Consider the following 19,392-nt stretch of genomic DNA (forward strand, 5'->3'; position numbering starts at 1 on the left):
GTTTCCAGCAGCAAAAAAATAAATAAATAAATGAATAAAATCCTCCCCGAAGTCTAAGTGACAGCGGCGCACTTAGCGGGCAGAGAGGAGGGAGAAGCCGTAAAACAAGGACGAGCCGATTTCTCCATTCACTGGTGAAGAAAATGGGAACTGCTCTCTCTCTTAGTCAACTCGAAAATTGGCGGCCTTAAATGTGCGGTTTCGGTCTCCTGTTTGCCGCCTGGAGTTCCCCCGGGAGAAACTTTTGTGAAATGCACGTTAGGAAGCCATGCCAGCGGAATCCAAGCATACAGAGCTATGTTATTTTCATTACCTATGGGAGTTTGGTCAGTGTCACAAGCGAGGGGGGGGGGGGGGGAGGGGGCATCGGTCTGGAGGCAGACGGAGGGAATGAGCGGCCTGAGGAGATAGCGGGCAGCATCTGAAAAGTGTTAACCCTCTCCTATATATACTCTTTGTCAGTAGGGAGGAGACCAGGGAGTGTGAACCTACGACTCTGAAAACACCATGAAGGACAAAGCATTAAATATTGGTACTTGTTTGTGTTAGTGAACTATTGGGAGTTTTTTGGTTTGAGCTACTGAACTGCAGAATAGGACTGTGTTGGTTTGCTTTAGTTAAAGGAAACCCATAGTGGCTTTAAAACACTTTCAACAATCCCCAGAGAAGGGGCATGGAGTTGTTGTCTTCAATCAAAGGTGGGCATATGGGCATATAAATACCATTTTAAAGTAAATATTGTGGTGCTGCAGAGATGTCCTGGCCTACACATCATATTCTACAGACTTAAGAAAACATCTTTGTTTGGTACAGATCCCCGCAAAAATCACACCATAATCATTTAATACGTTTTTCAATGAAAATTAGAATAATGATGTAAAAATTATCATTCCCTCTAATATTGCAAATCATATCGCAATTGCAATATCAGTCAAAATAATCGCAATTCGATATTTTTTCAAAATCGTTCAGCCCTAGTTCAGCCCCTAAAAAATTGGCATTTTTTCGGTGCGAGTTAGTGAACTATATAGTATTGGATTTTATTGTGCATTGTTTGTATGCACTTGGTGTTGCTTCCCAAAAGAGGTAATTAAACACTGTTCTGCCTGCTGTCACAGGGGCCTAAACCCTGGTCCTCCGGCTGTAAAACGGTCTCCATACTCAACACACCACCCTGCTGCCCTCACACAGAAAACTGATCATTTTAGAAGAGTTTCTGCCTTTTTCGTGGTGTGAAGGATTTTTTTCCAGCTAAACAAAGAGCCGGCCTGGCAATGAACATTTTAGAAATCCCCTCCAGAGTTCAGAGAGGCCGGAGGCAAAGAAAGGAGCTGTCATAATTTCCATTAAAACCTGCCCTCAAGTAGCACTACAGATGAGGATTCTGCAGGCAAAGTGAATTCTGATTTTTTTCTATATGCTTAAGATGTGAACAGGCAGCACATCGTCCTTGAGCACAACCCGACTTTACTGCAACGGGAAACAAAGATTGACAGATGCTGCTTTGGTCTGGAATCGAACCATAATCTGCTTGTGTCACATGACCTCCCATTTAACTGTCACCAATGAACTCACAGTTTGTTACTTTTTTCTTGAAGTGAACACAAATCTTTCTGGGTTCAGCAGGTTCCATGAACATTGGGCCCATGAAAACTGTTGCAATCCTTTGCGCCATAATCTAAGGTGCACATTCATACAGAAGCCCAGTTCAGATGTCAAAAGAGTGATGTACTGACCCACAAATGGTGACTATAGACAGGCTTCCTACACATTTTCAATTAAAAAATTCCATACTTTTTCCAGACCTTGATTTGTTTTGGAGATTTTGTCTGGTGTTCAATATGATTTACACAGATAGACATCTTTCCCCTGCTAACTAGGTCATATCACTGTATAGATGAAGATTGTTCTTCACAGCGACAAATATCAGAATATGTGAGATGATTGGCAGGGTTCCTACACGCTTTCCATTTTAAAATTCCATATTTTTCCCAGACCCTATATGTTCTTGACTGGATTTGATGTTGGTCGGTATTTGATATAATGCATGCTGACAGCGGCTGGGTAATAAGAGCGTCCCTCTATCTGAACATTATTCTGCAAAAACTGTGGACTCAAAGTGGCTCTACAACATAAAAGCTAGAATTATGTGTGTATCGGACCTGAACCGCAACATTTTCCATATTTTTCCAGACATTTTTTTCAAATTCCCAAACTATTCAAGACCTGGAAATGATCAAATTCATTTTTTATATTTTTCCAGACTTTCCAGACCTGCATAAGAACTCTGTACAGAGGACAAATCTACATTCACAAATCTATAGAACCACCAGACATGGCAGCACCATTCACCAGCCACCTAATCTAAATGTAGGGTTGAGTGTGTGAGTGCACCTCCCATCACGGATGTTTGGTTGAATAAGGCCAACAACACCTCAAGACAAAGCAGAAAGAGATGTATAATTTCAAAAATTCAGGCTTGTCAGTCTGAGAATAAAGCCATTTGACAGTTTTTAAAAGGTTGATTTTTTTTTTTTAAATAAAAGGATTTTCATCAGACAACAGTGTGCGCTGCCTGCCCTCAGGACTATGCCATGCGCTCTCAACCAAGCCAGAACGTTTTTTTTTTTTTTCCCCTCTCACGGTCAAACATTGCTCAAACATCACTGACTCACCGGCGGTGAAGTCCTTGTTGAGGTCAATGAAAGCGTTGGAGTGAGGGACGCGCATCTTGACAGGCGAGCTCAGCGCATTCTGCCACAGCGGGTTCCTGAGGGGAAGGAAAGCAAAGACGTCAAAGCCTAACAGTTCATTCATTAAAAGATAACTATCGCGACTCGAACAATGTGTTTTCTCTCAAGGAATAGAGAACACAACAGCGGTAATGTGCCGCACTTTAGATTACAGCTCCCCAAGTATGAGAGCAGCGGTAATAAACATGGGAAATTGGAGCTGAGTTTGATAATGACTACATTATGGCATTCTGCTTACCGTTTGGTGAGATAGCAGACTACAGTGGAGTCCTTGTCGACGGTGCCAAAGATGTCTGGAATCATGTCCCCATTGAAACTGCAGGAGAGATTTGTATTTATTTGATATTGATTTGCCTATATACAAAGTCTGCTGTGACATACAGAATCTAGCAAAATGACAAAATTGAAAATAAAATAATTTTTCCTGCATACAGAGTAAACATACCACTAAAGGTTTGTGTAAGCACACTAAAAACTAATGGTTTATTGGTACCACTCCCATTCAAACTGTTACTTACTCCATAACAAGAGGTTGATCAGTAAAGGTCTTGTTCAACTCAAGCCGCTCATCCATATCTGTGAAAGATGAACAGAATAAAAAGACTGTAATGAAAGCTGGGTCCGGCAAAAACACACCACAGAAAATCAGTATTATGTTATCCACTATAGGGTCAAACTGGGCTAGGCAGGTTTTACTAATGCCAGTAGCTATGTTTTCATCCAACTCTCACGCAAAACTGAAGTAAACTTTTGAAATAAGCTAATTAGGGGCTTTTCCATCAGCTGTGTTGAAGTGAATAAATAGGCGTATAACGTATAAACAATAAACAATATTATTGGATAACAATATCATATTATACATAATAATATATGATACATAATAATCTTAAATAATCATAAATATTTTAAGAAATAATTTGCTATTAGGCAAATTGTTATTGTTCTGTTGGCCATATTCCATGCTGCCCAAGACAAAAACAAAGAAATGCACTCGGTAATACTCTAAAATGGCGGACACCTTATACAAGGCAGGAGCATCATGAATGACATTTCTGGTAGGCAGATATTTTACAGATCTCACTACATCATTCATTATTTGACAAATGCATTAACTTATTTATGGACAAAAACCTTTAGTAAAAGTTGCATTTCCAATTCGGTACATCATAATTTCCCATGAAAACACTTCAGTGAAAACCTATCTGATGATTTTCCACACAAACGTTTGAGATGCTTTTTGCATTTTGTTGGGAACAGAGTCGAACTGAAAATATAATGTATCATTTTGCTGCATTGAGTGTGATTTTTAAGGGCTATAAAAATAAAGTTGACTTGAATTTCGAGGAAGGGGCGTATTTTCATGCCGGCGCAGATCAGGCGCAGTGACACTGCGCTGGCGGGGTAGTAATTTCATTTGGGCGTCAGCTGATTTCTTCCTGCCTGTGCCCACTCGGTAATTTCTTGGCTCCGACTGTGCAAACATGTGCAGGGGAGTGAACTACAGGGGAGAGTCAATACAAATCAAGTGGGGTCGTGCAATTTTGGGATAAAAAAATACGCTTGTGCCCAGGTCTTAGCGTAGGTATTCTGTGTTATTCCCTTGACTTTGACTTTGGTGGAGGTGCACCCACACAGACCTCTCCAAAAACACAAAAACCCATTTTATGTATGTTATGCTTATTACTAAACTACATTGGCCTTTGCCCTTATGAGCCCAAACTATAGTCCCCACTGTATCAATAAACTAACATACTGTATATGCCATAGGGCTGGGCGATATGGTTGAAATCAATATCATGATAATCATAAGAATTTTTCTCGATATCAATATATATCACGATATGGTTCATGTATGCAAAATCACGTTAAATAATCAAATGAATGTTCATCTTATTGAACCGAATGGTAATGTTAGGTGTGATGTCAAATAAAACTGCAATTTTCAAATAATATTCCTACTATACCTATTTTATGAGTTTTTAAGTAAAATTTGCTTGTCATCATCAATTTAGACAGCAGAAATGTGTGTCACGATATCAAAATATCTTCATATCATCACGATATGATTCCACTGAAAGATGATAAACGATAATATTGAATTATCGCCCAGCCCTAATATGGCATTCAGTTCATTCCAAGGGGCCTAACAAGAGTGTGAGTGCATTTTAATGAATGACTCAAGTGGAAACCGACTAACTTCATGTTATACACTGAGTTACACACGGCTTTAAAACATCCCATATCTAAATTCTGAGCTAAATGAATGAGGCCAAGTGTTTCCTACAGCAAGCCTACTGAAGCCTGATAGTTTCTTGCCCAGAGAGACTCCTCCCAAACCATACGTCCCACACACACTCATGAGCCATTAATAGTTGGAGCTGTACCCAGTGTCTGGTTGTTCCCCCAGAAGATGAATACGGTTGTGCCGCGGCTGGACTGAGCCGTGAGGAGTACATCCATCTGAGAGTCTCCATCGTAGTCTCCGGGAACCACGCTGGTGATGTTGATGTCACTGAAACAGTTACCACACCGTACGGTGAAATGACAACGTGCTTCTCCAGCTAGCTAGCTTTTACACAAAAACAATTCCCTCCCACCATGCAAGTCAAGCCACACCCTCAACAAAAGGCAGTGGTGGAAGAAGTACTGAGATGTTTACTTCAGGAAAAGTAGCAATACAACAATGTAAAGATACTCCATTACAAGTAAAAGTCCTGCATTCAAAATCTTACTTAAGTAAAAGTACATAAGTATTGGCAGCAAAATGTACTTAGAGTATCAAAGTAAACGTACTCATTATGCAAACTGTCCCCATTTAGAGAGTTATATTTTTCATAAATTACTGGAATATTAATACTGATTTATTGACATACATGTACATGTAAGCAGCATTTTAAAGTTGTCAACGTGAAGCTAATCTTAACAATTTAGCTATACTTTTGGGTAGTCTAATCTATAACAATGCTATTTTATAGTTATTTTATAAAGATGATCAAATGTTTTAAATATAAAATATTGATCTGAAAAGTAACTAGTAACTATAGCTGTTAAATAAATGTAATGGAGTAAAAAGTGCAATATTTTGCTCTAAAATGTAGTGGAGTATAAGTACAAAGTAGCATCAAATGGAAATACTCAAGTAAAGTACAAGTACCTCAAAATTGTACTTAAGTACAGTACTTGAGTAAATGTACTTAGTTAGTTTCCACCACTGCAAAAGGAAATAAGAAGGAGCTGAAACTGGGTTTTAAACGTGGCAAATATCAAGGTACAAATGAAATGAATTTAAATGAAAGAGTAATAAATGCAAATTCACCTCGGCAAAGACTGTTTGGTGACGTGCACTTTGGGCTTGAAGTACGGCGCTTTCGAGTCGGCCAAGAATATCACCAGTTCAGACTCTGAAACGGCGGGAAATAAACAGCACAGGGCTCGAGCTTAATACCAGAACATTTAAAGCACAGTCACTCGTTCAGAAGAAAGACAAAAAGATAATCACAGAGACGACGAGGAACCCGGAAGAGCAGCGTGTAAGTGTTTCTTTAGGAAGCAACTGCATTATGTACCAGCTGTGGCAGTTGTAGTAAAGTAGAATCAATTACTAGTACAGCTATGGTAGAAGACAGTAAAATGCAAGCTGGAAGCTAATTAGAAGCTAATTACACCATGGAAAATCCTAAAGTAATCCCATATAGGAGATACAATCTCATACAGCAATATAAAACACGCATAAACCCATTATTGAGTATCATAGACACTGTAGAGCTTTATCGGAATTTTATAGTTATATCACAGGAGATAAAAACACCATATAGTAACATAAAAACAACAAATTCACTAACGAATATCACAGACGCCCTATAGGTAACAAGTCATTATAGGATTATTATAGTGAATTTTCGTTAGGGCAGAACATTTTGGCAACAAATATTATCATAACGTACGGTTCAGCAGCTCGCATTTTGTAACAAACTATCATTAAACTGTGCAAGCTTTAAATTATTTCATTTTGCATCACCACAGAAAGCAAAACATGAAGCCTCACGGTCTCTGATGACGAATATATCTGTCTGTTTATCCGAGTTAAAATCTCCAAACGCCGCCACCGTCCCATGATTCTGGTCACCGAACAGGTCGGCCGTTACATCTTGAAGCGCAAATGTCTTATACTGTCCCACAAAATGTATTATAAATACCAAAATATTAACATTAAACATCCACATCATTCCACTTGGTCCAGCTCCCCACAACAACACAAACTGGAATACGGCAAGCCGCTTTACGGCGGGGTGGAATGACCGACACATTAAATGGAATCACTAAGTGGGATTTTGACAGCTGTAAATGTCGTGTGTGTTATGTTTTTTATTATTATTATTTTATTAAAGTCGTTGTATTACAAAAATATTAAGGAATACCCAAAACCGAGCATACATTGTGCGACATCAGCGCTTCCTTGTTTACGGCAGTGTCGCGCTCCCGGGTATGCTGTGACAGCTGACAGCTGCATTAAGCTAGAGAGAGTTCGCTAGAGTTGACCGGAAGTACGGCGAGTTTTCTTTCAGATTAAGAGCATAAAAATGTTCACTCCTGGAAAATTAAGTAAAATTTAAGTATTAGGTGTAACAAAAATCGTCGTGGGTGCATTAAATATGGGGTGCAACTCTCTGTTAAATAGATGTTATGTTAAATAATGTCCTTTTTCATAGTCTATTGCCACACAGACCGATATAAGTCACACATAGGGCTGCCAAAAAAATAGAAAGGATTTCAACTCCAAACCTTTGAAAGAAACAACTTGGGAGGTTGCTCACTATCTGATAAAAGGCTACGTTAACCCTTTTCACTGGCACAATTCTTAACGGCCATAGCACGCGAGGCCACACATGCTCGCCAATAGTTGTTTTATTTTGAAGGTTATGACCGGAAGTTATATATTATATTCCAGCTATCTTGACACTGTTACAGCTGAGTGTAAACATGGCGAGCTTGGCAGATGTCGGCTGGAAACTCCTGGAATTCAAAGCCCGATCAAAAAGATCAGGTTTGACTTTTGACCCCTTTGCATGACATTGTTGCACAGCAGCGTGGCACGCGCGACGGCCGCGGCTGTGCAAATGCTTGTCGCGAGACCGTCTGTGTGTAAAATATATCTTGAGTTTGTGTACTGTAGAGAGGGAACAAGCATGAAAGGTCAGAGTTGTAAGGAGCTATTTTAAGAGCTTCTCACCAGGTCTCGCTTTGCTGTTGCATCTCTGTCCTAGTTTACTGTACTGTCTGTGTTGCACTCTGTTTTTTGGGTTTTTTTTTTACAGTCTATGGTTGCACTGAGCAGGTCAATACTGGGCCTGTGTGGGCCTGTTCACTGCCTGTGCTATTCATTACACTGGAAGTCAATCTCCCATATGTTTGACAGCGCCAATGGAAATAGTGATCCTGTCAGAAATGTGTGAAGGATGCAACAAAACATACAAATACACACGTCACAGCAAAAAGTATAAACTATGTAGGCTGTCATGATCTAATGGGAACATTGTGGGAATGCTGTAGTGATACCGGGAGAGAAAACAATACCCTAAAGCAGTGGTTCTCAACGTGGGGTCCGGGGACCACCAGGGGTCCTTGAGGGGGTTCCGGGGGGTCCCCAGGCAAATTGATGAATTGTTAAACTTCAGCGTTATTTCATTTACAAGAAGTTAACTCAGTTAGAGAATGTAGAAGAATGACCGTTTTGATCATAGTTTCTCTGTTATCTCTCTACCTACAATACAGATAGTCATGAAATTCTGGACAAAATCATGTCTAACAATAAAAAATATTCGCAGATTTGGGGTCGAGAGACAAATTCTCATCAAATGGGGGTCTTTGGCCCTAATGTGGACTAAATTTGGGGTCCTTGATATGAAAAAGGTTGAGAATCACTGCCCTAAAGTATGATAACATCACTATAAACCCACTCCTAAGAAGGACAGACACACTTCACTGTAGGAATATTATAGTGATACCATAGGAGATTAAAAAAACAAAACAAAACAAAACACACACCTGCTGGGTGATAATCAATATTATCGATTATCGTCTTTCAGGTGGATCATATGATGTTATGGTGACAAATGATTTTGCTGTCTGAATTGATGATAAGAAGAAAATGTTATTTAAAAAAGTCTATGGAACATTTTAAGGAATAAATATTTGAAAATTTCAGTTTTGTTTGACATCACACCTAACATTACCATTCCCTCCAATGGGATAAACATCAATCTGATTATGTAACGTGATATATTGTGATAAATAGGCTATTGATATCGAAAAATCCTTATGATTATTGTGATATTTCTACCACATCGCCCAGCCCTACCATAAATTATGATAAGGTCCCTCTAAACTCACTATCAAGTACCACAGACAGAATCAATATAGGTATATTGTAGTGATTTTTTATTAGGGCATGTGGGCTATTACACTTGTACTTTATGACCTGTAGTATTAACTGCATAATCTTTTGGTATGCATAATCTAGATTTTATAACATTATCGCTCCACAAATCATCTAGTATCATAATAACTGCTGTGGGATGAAAATTCTATATCTTGTAAAAGTCAGAGGGAATTCAGGGGGGGAAAAAAAATCCTAATTGTCAAGCTAATATTATGGCTGCCCAGTTAATTAAATAATTCCAATGAGGTAATTGCAATTTTTCCATCAGAGAAAATCTTTCACCTTCAGACATAAGGTATTCATATGTGGTTTTATGACATTTAAAATGAGCAAATCGTATTAATGTCACAATCAGAAAAAAACACAGTGTAATATCCATATATCTTTCTTCAATATCAAGCTGCCCTAATTAATGCCTAATAGCAAAAAAAAAAAAACCTTGATTATCAGAGTTTTGAAGACACAGCAGCATAATATTTCCATATAACTCCCTGAGATCATATTGAACTTTGTGATCCATTCATTCTGCTAAACCCCTTCTCATAATTACATTACCATCATATAGTTATTCATCATCTATTCTGCGTTTCTTAAGCATAAATGAAATAACTTTCATTCCGAAGCAAATTCAATGCACTGTAATTTCTCTCCCTGTCTTTTGCGATCACCGTCAACACCGAGATCTCGGGGCGTGATTCATTGTCGATTTGTGCATGTCTGGAAATCTAACTGTCTGCTTACTAACTCATCCCTGTGAATTGCTGTAGATTTGTAATTTAGCTGCGAGACCGTTGGCCTTTACTTCACCTTTTGAGAATGGCCAGCCCGGTGGCCGCGGTGGCCCGGCCTCAGCGGAAGCTCCAGAGATATGGTAAGTGGTGGCAGGAGATCTTACAGGAAAAGACTTGCAGTTAATACAGGCAGCCACATCCAATTCCCTTTAAAGGAGGCTGAACTACAGTGTATGTAATGGCTGTGGGGAAAATCTATCAGGCAATTAGAGGAGTCACCTTGACATTTCAATGGATCATCCTTACTGTGATGTTCCAGTACTCCACTTAGTCTTGATCTTAGGTTTCATATACAGCACTGTGCAAAAGTCTTAGTCACCATAGTTTTTTTATATAAATTTTGGGTAACACTTTACAATAAGGGTCACTAAGTTAAGGGTTAGTTAATGCTTAACAGTTAACTAATGTGTAATTTACTAATGGTGTTCATGTTAACTGATGTATCAATTTATACATTATTTACTAGTTTATAAAGATGACTATTAAATAATGTATGAATTAGTTAATGATTACCAGACACATTAGTTAACTGTTAATTAACTTAGTGACCCTTATTGGAAAGTGTTACCAAATTTTGTCTTAGATGTTTATTTGTTTACTACATTAGTGTGTCAGTTGATTGCTCTTTATAGTACATTTTTTTTTATATTTAGAAACTTTTCATTTAATCATTTTTGAAAGCATCTTTACCTTATGGATTTTTATTTACATGTGTCTAAGACTTTTGCACAGTACTGTAAATATGAAAACTCCACATTAAGACTATATGAAAGGTCCAGCAGCAGCATTCGTAAGGACACAATGGTAGAGGTCTGCCACTGAGAATGAAGGGCCTCAATGAAGCCAGCCATGAGATTGTTTCAAAGCAGCTAAACACAGACGACCCGCAGTTGTCTACTCCCACGTTAGAAATTAAAATTGGGCTATCACACTTCCGCTACGTTCTTTTTAAAGTGTTATCTTTAAGAAGAGATGGATTGGCTTTGTCCCCGGCAACTTTTAAGCTGATGGAAATTATGCTAATTTCAGTCCGAATGTGAATTTTTCAGTACCTGTGGTATTGACCCAAGGTCGAAACCATTAAAATGCAAATCTCACCAAAGTGAAAAGTGTCTGAAAATAGAGGGAGTCCAACAGATGGGCTCTCCTTCAAAACTCTTGCTCTCTCAGCTCAGAGGAAAAACGATAGGAAATATCTGGCGGCAAAGTCCCATTTCCATTTGAATTTGAGACCTGAGTTTTGTTTTGTGTGCCGAGGCCTGTTCATGTCGCAGTGGCTTTGCAGTGATGACACACGCAAGCTGGACATCATTTATTGTGATGGCATGATTTTTTTTTCTTTCCTCTGCTCTGTGTTTTCTCTTCTGCACTCATTGGAAATCGGAACATGTGCCGATGAATTTTACAGATATTCAACAGAGTTTCGTGAGGTGGTTGAAGACTGAGGGGAAGAATCAGCCGGAACATTTCATATTTATAGATTTAGAAGGCAGCCGTTTGATGCCGAAGAAAAATTTCCAATAGAGAATGGATAAGACAGTTGAATGTTTAATATGGAAAATGCTCTGAATAGCCTATTGCACCCAATATTAGATGCTCTCTTTCCAGCACAGCACCTCAAGCTGCTATTTGATTTACAACTATGTATCTGGCTGTATCTGTTTATCCATAACTCAGTTATGAGGAATTGTATTGAACATGCATGTAGTGTAGAAAAAATCCGGACCACCTCCAGCTCTTATGAAATAGATTAACCAGGTGAATCTAGGTGAATCCCTTCCTGATCTCGATTGGATCTGGATGTTTTTTTTAAGTGCCCTTGAGGCAGTTGAAACACGGATTGCGCAACTGAGGGTGTAGCTGTGTATTCAGAAGCTGCTTGTCAGGCATGGTGTGTAACGGTCAGATGTGTGTCCCTCCTCAGGCTCCATCTATGAACCTCTCAAACTGTCCATTCTCCAGCGTGAGGATGAGCCCCTTTGGGAGAAACTGGATCGCTACTACAATGCCGGTAAGCACGCCTCGCTGTTACATGCAGCTGTATTGACCGGTCCTCAGTCAATATTAGACAATGTGTCCCATCCGCTACATGTCATTTTGACTTTTAATGAGTCGCCTATTCACACACACACACACACACACACACACACACACACGCACACACTTGTGTAACATATGTAACACACACGCACTTGTGACATATGTAACAATTTGCACATATACTGTACAGCATGCTTTGCACATATAGGCTGCATTTGCACATATGTGTTGTACATACATGGTTTATTCTTGCATTGGTATTCATTCTTTATTTTTTATTCTCCTAATTATGTACCTGATTGGTGCTTTCTTTTGCCTAAGTGTGGTGTCTTAAGTGTCTTTCTGCGGTAACAATTAATCTATCTATCTATCTATCTATCTATCTATCTATCCATCTATCTTGTATCTAGCCATCTATCTATCTATCTATCTATCTATCTTGTATCTATCTATCTATCTATCTATCTCTCCATCTATCTATCTATCTATCTATCTTGTATCTATCTATCTTGTATCTATCTATCTATCTCTCTATCTATCTATCTATCTATCTATCTATCTATCTATCTTGTATCTATCTATCTTGTATCTATCTATCTATCTATCTCTCTATCTATCTATCTATCTATCTTGTATCTATCTATCTCTCTATCTATCTATCTATCCATCTATCTTGTATCTATCTATCCATCTATCTATCTATCTATCTATCTATCTTGTATCTGTCTATCTATCTATCTTGTATCTATCTATCTGTCTAGCTTCTATCTATCTATCTATCTATCTATCTATCTTGTATCTATATTCTATCTCTCTATCTATCTATCTATATATCTTGTATCTATCTGTCTAGCTTCTATCTATCTATCTATCTATCTATCTTGTATCAATCAATCTATCTATCTATCTTATATCTATCTATCTATCTATTTATCTATCTATATATCTATCTATCATCTATCTATCTATATATCTGTATATCTATCTATCTTGTAACTATCTATCTATCTATCTATCTATATTGTATCTATCTATCTATCTATCTATCTTGTAACTATCTATCTATCTATCTATCTATCTTGTATCTATCTATCTATCTATCTATCTATCTATATTGTGTCTATCTATCTATATTGTATCTATCTATCTATCTATCTATCTATCTATCTATCTATCTATCTATCTATATTGTATCTGTCTATCCATCTATCCATCTATCCATCTATCTATCTATCTATCTATCTATCTGCTGTATGAGCCATCAGAGAAGAACACATTCACTTCATGCTTCCACCCCACAGTATCTGCAGTGAGCGCTGCCGCAGTGCAACACGTGTCATTCCACACCACTACATAGTAGAAATATCATATTTGATAGCAGGAATTCATTATTGCCTTCTTCCTAACACACATGACCATTCGAAGCATGCAGCAATAACAGGCTTTGCAGCTGGAAAGGCTGCTGTTTGCAGGAGAGGACCTGGAGCACAAATTGCTGCCTTGGGAGAATTCATTACAATTACTGCTCACAGACAAATTGCGGGGAAAGAATTTGTTCTAGCTGGCAAGATAAATGCAAGGCTTACTAAACAGCTTCCCCCTTGCTAGTGGGCATCAGGGATAGAGCCTCCTAAACTCAGGTTGTGCATCTTTTTAGGCTGATAATTATGACAGGAATTAATTGTAAGTAGTGTCAGATAGGCTTGGGCAATATCCAAAATTTAATATTGCGATATTGTCCCGCTAAAATATTGCGATATTCACGAAATATCAAGATTTTAGATAATATCAAATATCGGCTCAAGCCTAGAGTCAGACAAATTTAAGTTTTATGAGACGATGATTATTTAAATGTCCCATATTCTCAGTTTCCGGTGTTTTATTTTGTGTCTTGAGGTCCGTTCAAAGCTGTGTGTGTGGTGTCATGAACCAAAAACACTCTCAATCCATTTTTACACGTTTCATTTTCCAGCATCTCTCTGAGCCTTATCAAGAACAGGCTGTTTCTGTCGCCGTGCCTTTAAGGCTCATTAATATTAACGACCCCTCTGTTCTGATTGGTAAAACGTGAGACGCCGCGGCCCGGCGGCTACAGGTAGGGAAAACTCTCCGGTAATAAACAATGACAACCGCTCAACCGCTTTGAAAAAAACACTTTGTTAGTCTATTATTTCTTACAGAAATGATAATGAGCAAAGTTACGGAAATCCAAACGGCTCGTGTTTAGAGGCTTTTTGTTTATATGGGTGGCTGTTGTTGTGCCTTATGATGACCAACAGCTGGAGGTCATAGTCCACCCACCTTTTTATTTTACACTCAATCATTTGCTATCACTGAGCCAGAGAGGCAGCAACCTGTGAACAATGGAGAGGACTCGGCCAAACTGAGCGCTCTTTCCAAGCAGGTAAGAGTGGGTTTAGTGTGCAGAAGGCAGGATGGTGTCTTGCCTCTCGCTGTGTGTGGCTGGTCAGACTCCAGTATTCTGCTAATGCGGCTCAGGACGCCGTCCCCGAGGATCAGGTCTGGTTTGGCTGCCGTAGACACATGCTGGGATTCTGTTGTCGAAGAAGGGAAAACTCTCCTAACAGTGGACTAATCCAGACATGCACTCTTAGGTGCAGTTCCCAGGCTTTTAGTGCCATTTTTTTCTTTCATTCCAAAGTGTTGTGAAATCATGCATATTTGATAAGCTGTTGTGAAATTTCCACAGGTTTCCACGTGACTTGGACTTGAGTCAGACTTGAGTCACAGTTTTAATTGCTTGAGACTTGACTTGACTTGGGTTCTGGTGACTTGGGACTTGACTCTGACTTGTACTCTGATGACTTGAAAAGGTTTCTAAAGTCTTGACTTGAGATCTTGTGTTTGTGTAAATGACTCAGATTGAAAGTGATGAGATTTGTTCCAGCAGACGACTGAATTTAAATTCTGTTTTCTGAATTTGTATGGAATGATTGAATTTATTGAAGTTGAAACTGATTCTAGAAATCAAACTCATGATGCTCTTACCAAGTTTTTATCCTATTAAAACCATATTGCATTGAAAAGATATTTAGTTTTCTTTAAGATATTAAATTGATACTGGACTCTTGATTTGTTCTGACTTGACTTGCTGTTCTACATTTAGACTTGAGACTTGACTTGAGACTTGTGCTTCAAGATTTGAGACTGACGACTTGAGACTCAAGCAAGGTTGACTTGGTCACTCCTCTGGAAACTTCATATCAAAGACGTTGTGTGCCAGATGCAATATGGATTTACCCAAATAAAGGGTAATACTCAGGATGTAATGGGGGGGGAACCCAGCTAAACTCAGTTTACCCACCTTTTTATTTGCAGAATAGAGTTCATTCACCTTTTTAGTTTCAGAGTACACATCATTTCATCAGTAAGTTGTATCGAACTGAAAATATAATACGTTTTTGTTCTTAGTGGTTGTTTGCCTCATGGTGATTTATTACATCGCTGGTGTTTCTTCTGTGTTGCAGATAATAACTGAAGTAGAATTCCTCCAAGCCAGTGAACAACAAAGAAGAAAATTAACTTTTACCAAGACCAAGAAGACAAATCACAGCTTTGGGTCAGGATTCAATCAGTCAGTTCAGGCAGTGGATTTTCTTCATATTTCATAAACTACAATCGTTTTGCCTACAGCGGGCTCTTTAATCCGATATATGCGGGAAGCGTAAACTGTAGTTTCAGCCTACCTTTTGAACTGAGGTCATTCGCTGTCTGGGCTTGAGGCATTGAGGCATTGTTCATCAGTGTGTCCTGTGTGAAAGCGTCTGGTTTTCTCACATGAACACACTCCTGGCAGACATGACACACCCCATTGCTCTGTCCTGATGATGGGCAGTGTGTGTGTGTGTGTGTATGTGCTGTCGGTGTATGGTTTGTGTGTATTCATGTAGGTGTGTGTGTCTGTTCATCCGCTTCTGTTAGTGCAATATCTGTGTGTGTGTGTGCTTAGAAACAGAGAAAAGACAAACAACCAGACTATTGTTAACAGGTGTAGTTCTTAGTTGGAACTGATTTGCTGCTATCAGCGGGCGCAGCGTTGCCTCCAGCATCAGCCGCATTGAAACCCCCCAGATTTACGGGAGAAAAGCCTCCGCCAGATTGCAACGCGTCGGAGGAAAAAAAAAAAAAAAAAAAAGGCGCCGCGTCGAACGGCGCGCTCGTTTTATTGTTGTGTTCGGCGGGCGGCTGGAAGCGCTCGTCCGATTCTCGCGGGGAACAAAGCCAACATTGTTATCGCCGCCGCCCAGACCTGCCTGCCAATACCTGCTTCCTTTTCAGCTTCAGCAAAGAGAGAGGGAGGGGAGAGGGGCGAGGTTGAGGTTAGGGGGGGGGGGGTGGTGGCAGTGACAAATCAAACCGGCTACATTTTCCCCTCCTTTGTCTTTCTTTTTTTGATTTTCCTCGCAAAGCCCCCCCCCCTCCAGCTCCGTCAAAGGCAGCGGTATTAAGCTTACGCTGCGGCGATAGCGACTTGTTCTCCGTTATCGAGGAAAAGAATACCACAGCAAGGTTTACCCCCGCCTCTCATAGTTCATCAGTCCATCAACTCTCTCTCTCTCCTTCTGCCCCTCCCCTCCCCTCCGTCTCCTCTCTATGGTTTCTTATTTATGTGGTAATGTGGCCACACTTCATTGACTCGGTCTGCTTCCTGATAATACTGGAGGCAGAAGGCCGCTATCGCTCTGCCGTCTGGCTCACAACGATTAAGGAACGGAGAAAACAAGCTTCTTTTTCTTTTCTTTTTTTTTTGGAGGAGCAGGGGGTTCTCTGAGCTGTGTTATTCTGTATTTTGTTCTTAAAGGAGTAGTTCACCCCGAAATGAGAATTTGCTCATTATGTACTCATCCCCATGGCAGTTGAAATTCCATTGAAGTTGGTAGGAATACTAAGCGCACAACAAGTTAGCCCCCGTAATTCGATCCCAGCCTTCTCCCAAACTGTTGAAGTTAACTAGGCCATCTTTTTACAGCTCACAGAAAAAGCACACAAAATTTCCATCTCATTTCTCCAAACAGCTCGTGCAGCGTAATCTGAGTGTTTCGTAGCCAGATGCTCACGCTGTGGGTCCAAAAGGCCAGCGGTGGCTTTCTCGATAACGATGTCACTTGAAAATTCATGCCATACTTCACACGCTACTACTACTGACTGGCTGCCTTGTGGATGTAGGCTGGTGTGTAATATAGTCCCAGCTGATCATTATAGGTCAGTACTTTCCACCTGTTGAGGGAAAATACTGACTTAAAGCATAAGGCTGGTGTTTTTTAATGCATTTCTTACCGTCAACAAATCCTATGAAAATAACAAAATCCACAATGAATTTGTTTTGCTAACAAGTCTCGTCCATGTAGCCGGTGCCCAATGCAGCCATGTCCCAGCAGCCATAGAACTCCACTGTATTAAAAAGTTATTAAAAACACTTCACAGAGCCATGCTACTTTTTCCTCAGACAACTTAAGCCGACTGTAAACACGTTTGCGATCTCAGGAAAGTAGTTCTGTAGCACAGAAAATAGTCCCCGGCGTAATGAAGAATTTGTTCCCATTTGGATTTGATTTGGTAATAACTACAACAGCCTTTTAAAATGTAAACTATGTCTTTGTGAGCTGGATTTAAAGGTTTTTAGCTTGACGGCTAAAAACAGTATGTTGAAGTCGGAAAGTAACAGGAGTAGAGCAAACGCATTGTTGATTTTGTTATTTTCATAGGATTTGTTGATGGTAAGAAATGTATTAAAAAACACCAGCCGTATCCTTTAATTTGCAGGCTCATAAACTTTTTGTGTTGTAGGAATATGCTGAGTGAGAACAGTGCCAAATACCTGACAGCACAAGGCGTAGAGTATTAATGTGGACTACAGCATCCGCTCACATTTGGTGTAGTCTAATAATAAATACATTGATAAAAGAGTGGTAGCTTTATTTATTTATTTAGTTATGCATGTATGTATGTATTTATTTATTTATGACTGTGCCTTCTCAGGTAGAGCACCTGTGCTGTGGAACAAACTACCTCAGTGTCCTCTTTTAAGTCACTTTTATAAAATGGCTTTTTCTTAATTATTTTCTGTTATTTTTATGACCGTTCTTTATGACTTTTAACATTAGGCTTTTGAATGTTTATTCCTTTCTCCCTTAATCATTGTACCTGTCTTAATTTATTTTGTAAAGAACTTTGTAACTCAAAGTGTTCTATAAATAAAGTTTATTATCCCAGCATGCATTGGGCGAAAGGCAGGGAAACACCATGGACAGGTTGCCAGTCCATTACAGTGCTAACACACAGGCAGACACATAGATAGACTAACTAGAGTCTTCAATTCACCTGACCTAGGGATGGACGATTCTACATTTTATGTAGTGGATTCCGACTCCGACTCCTTGTAATGGAATTGATGGAATCGATTCCAAATGAAAATCGACACAAAAATTGAAGTTTTACGTTGGTTGGCATTCAACCAGTGAGCCTTGAATTTCCCCCTCCCCCCTCCCCACTTGTTGTGAAATGGATCAGACCAAGGCCGAGTCAGGAGTCGACTCCAATTCTGTTTATTAGTAGAGGTGTTCCAATACCATTTTTTCCTTCCCGATACCGATTCCGATACCTGAACTTGCGTATCGGCCGATACCGAGTACCGATCCGATACCAGTGCGTAAAAAAAATATATATACATATATTATTATTATTTTTTAACAGCTGTAACTACTAACCCTGTATGGATGTGATATGATTGCTATCGTTGTATGGCCTGGCTCAGGTTGTAAAACATGAACAAATACATACAGAGAATGAATGGAATAGAACTTTCTTTTATAATCTAGTTTGACAGTCAATCATAACTGAAAAAGAGCATAAATAAATAAATCTAGGACTAAATAACAATTCCTTTAATAAATTGTTAAAGTTCAGGAAAACGGCCGTTTTATCTGGGTGAAACTACTTTAAAGTTGATTTTTTTCAGGGCTAATAAATTACATGATATCGGATCGGTGCACAGACTCTCGCGTACTCGCCAATACCCGATCCAGCATTTTAGGCTGTATCGGAGGCATTTCCGATACTGGTATCGGTATCAGAACAACTCTATCTATTAGTAGAATCGATTCTCAGAATCGACGTGATGGAATCGAGAATCGACTCTTTTGGAATCGCCTCTCCATCCCTAACCTGACCTGCATGTCTTTGGACACGCAAACACGGGGAGAACATGCAAACTCCACACAGACAGGACCAGGGCCGAGATTCTAACCCAAGAACAGTTTGAACATGGAAGCATCTGCCATGGGACTGTACAGAATATGCACATGCTCTTTCTATCTTCCCTCCCTCTTCCTTTTTTTTTTTCTCTTTT

At 39.4% G+C, this 19,392-nt stretch overlaps 2 protein-coding genes across 2 annotated transcripts in view; one reads left to right on the forward strand and one right to left on the reverse strand.

Moving 5' to 3' along the window:
• Positions 1-2,675: 2,675 nt before the first annotated feature.
• itfg1 (integrin alpha FG-GAP repeat containing 1) lies at positions 2,676-6,995 on the reverse strand (the record flags this gene model as incomplete). Its single annotated transcript, XM_071525655.1, has 6 exons — positions 6,799-6,995; positions 6,070-6,154; positions 5,138-5,265; positions 3,272-3,329; positions 2,992-3,069; positions 2,676-2,770 (listed from the first exon to the last, which is right to left on the reverse strand). Coding segments are annotated over exons 1-6 (625 nt in total), but the record flags the coding sequence as incomplete, so codon positions are not given.
• A 734-nt stretch (positions 6,996-7,729) lies between these two features.
• The window catches only part of LOC139649298 (phosphorylase b kinase regulatory subunit beta-like), a 32,911-nt gene continuing 21,248 nt past the window's right edge, over positions 7,730-19,392 (forward strand). Inside the window, exons 1-3 of the mRNA XM_071525658.1 lie at positions 7,730-7,797; positions 9,960-10,063; positions 11,908-11,994. Coding sequence (XP_071381759.1) covers positions 10,009-10,063; positions 11,908-11,994 — 142 coding nt within the window. The 5' untranslated portion in view covers positions 7,730-7,797; positions 9,960-10,008. The remainder of the gene's footprint in view (positions 7,798-9,959; positions 10,064-11,907; positions 11,995-19,392) is intronic.

The sequence above is a fragment of the Centroberyx affinis genome, unplaced genomic scaffold, assembly GCF_046629955.1.
Source record: "Centroberyx affinis isolate AG114_WGS23_722 - 3 ecotype Tasmania unplaced genomic scaffold, CSIRO-AGI_Caff_v1 ptg001319l_1, whole genome shotgun sequence".
In the NCBI taxonomy this organism is placed as follows: Eukaryota; Metazoa; Chordata; class Actinopteri; order Beryciformes; family Berycidae; genus Centroberyx; species Centroberyx affinis.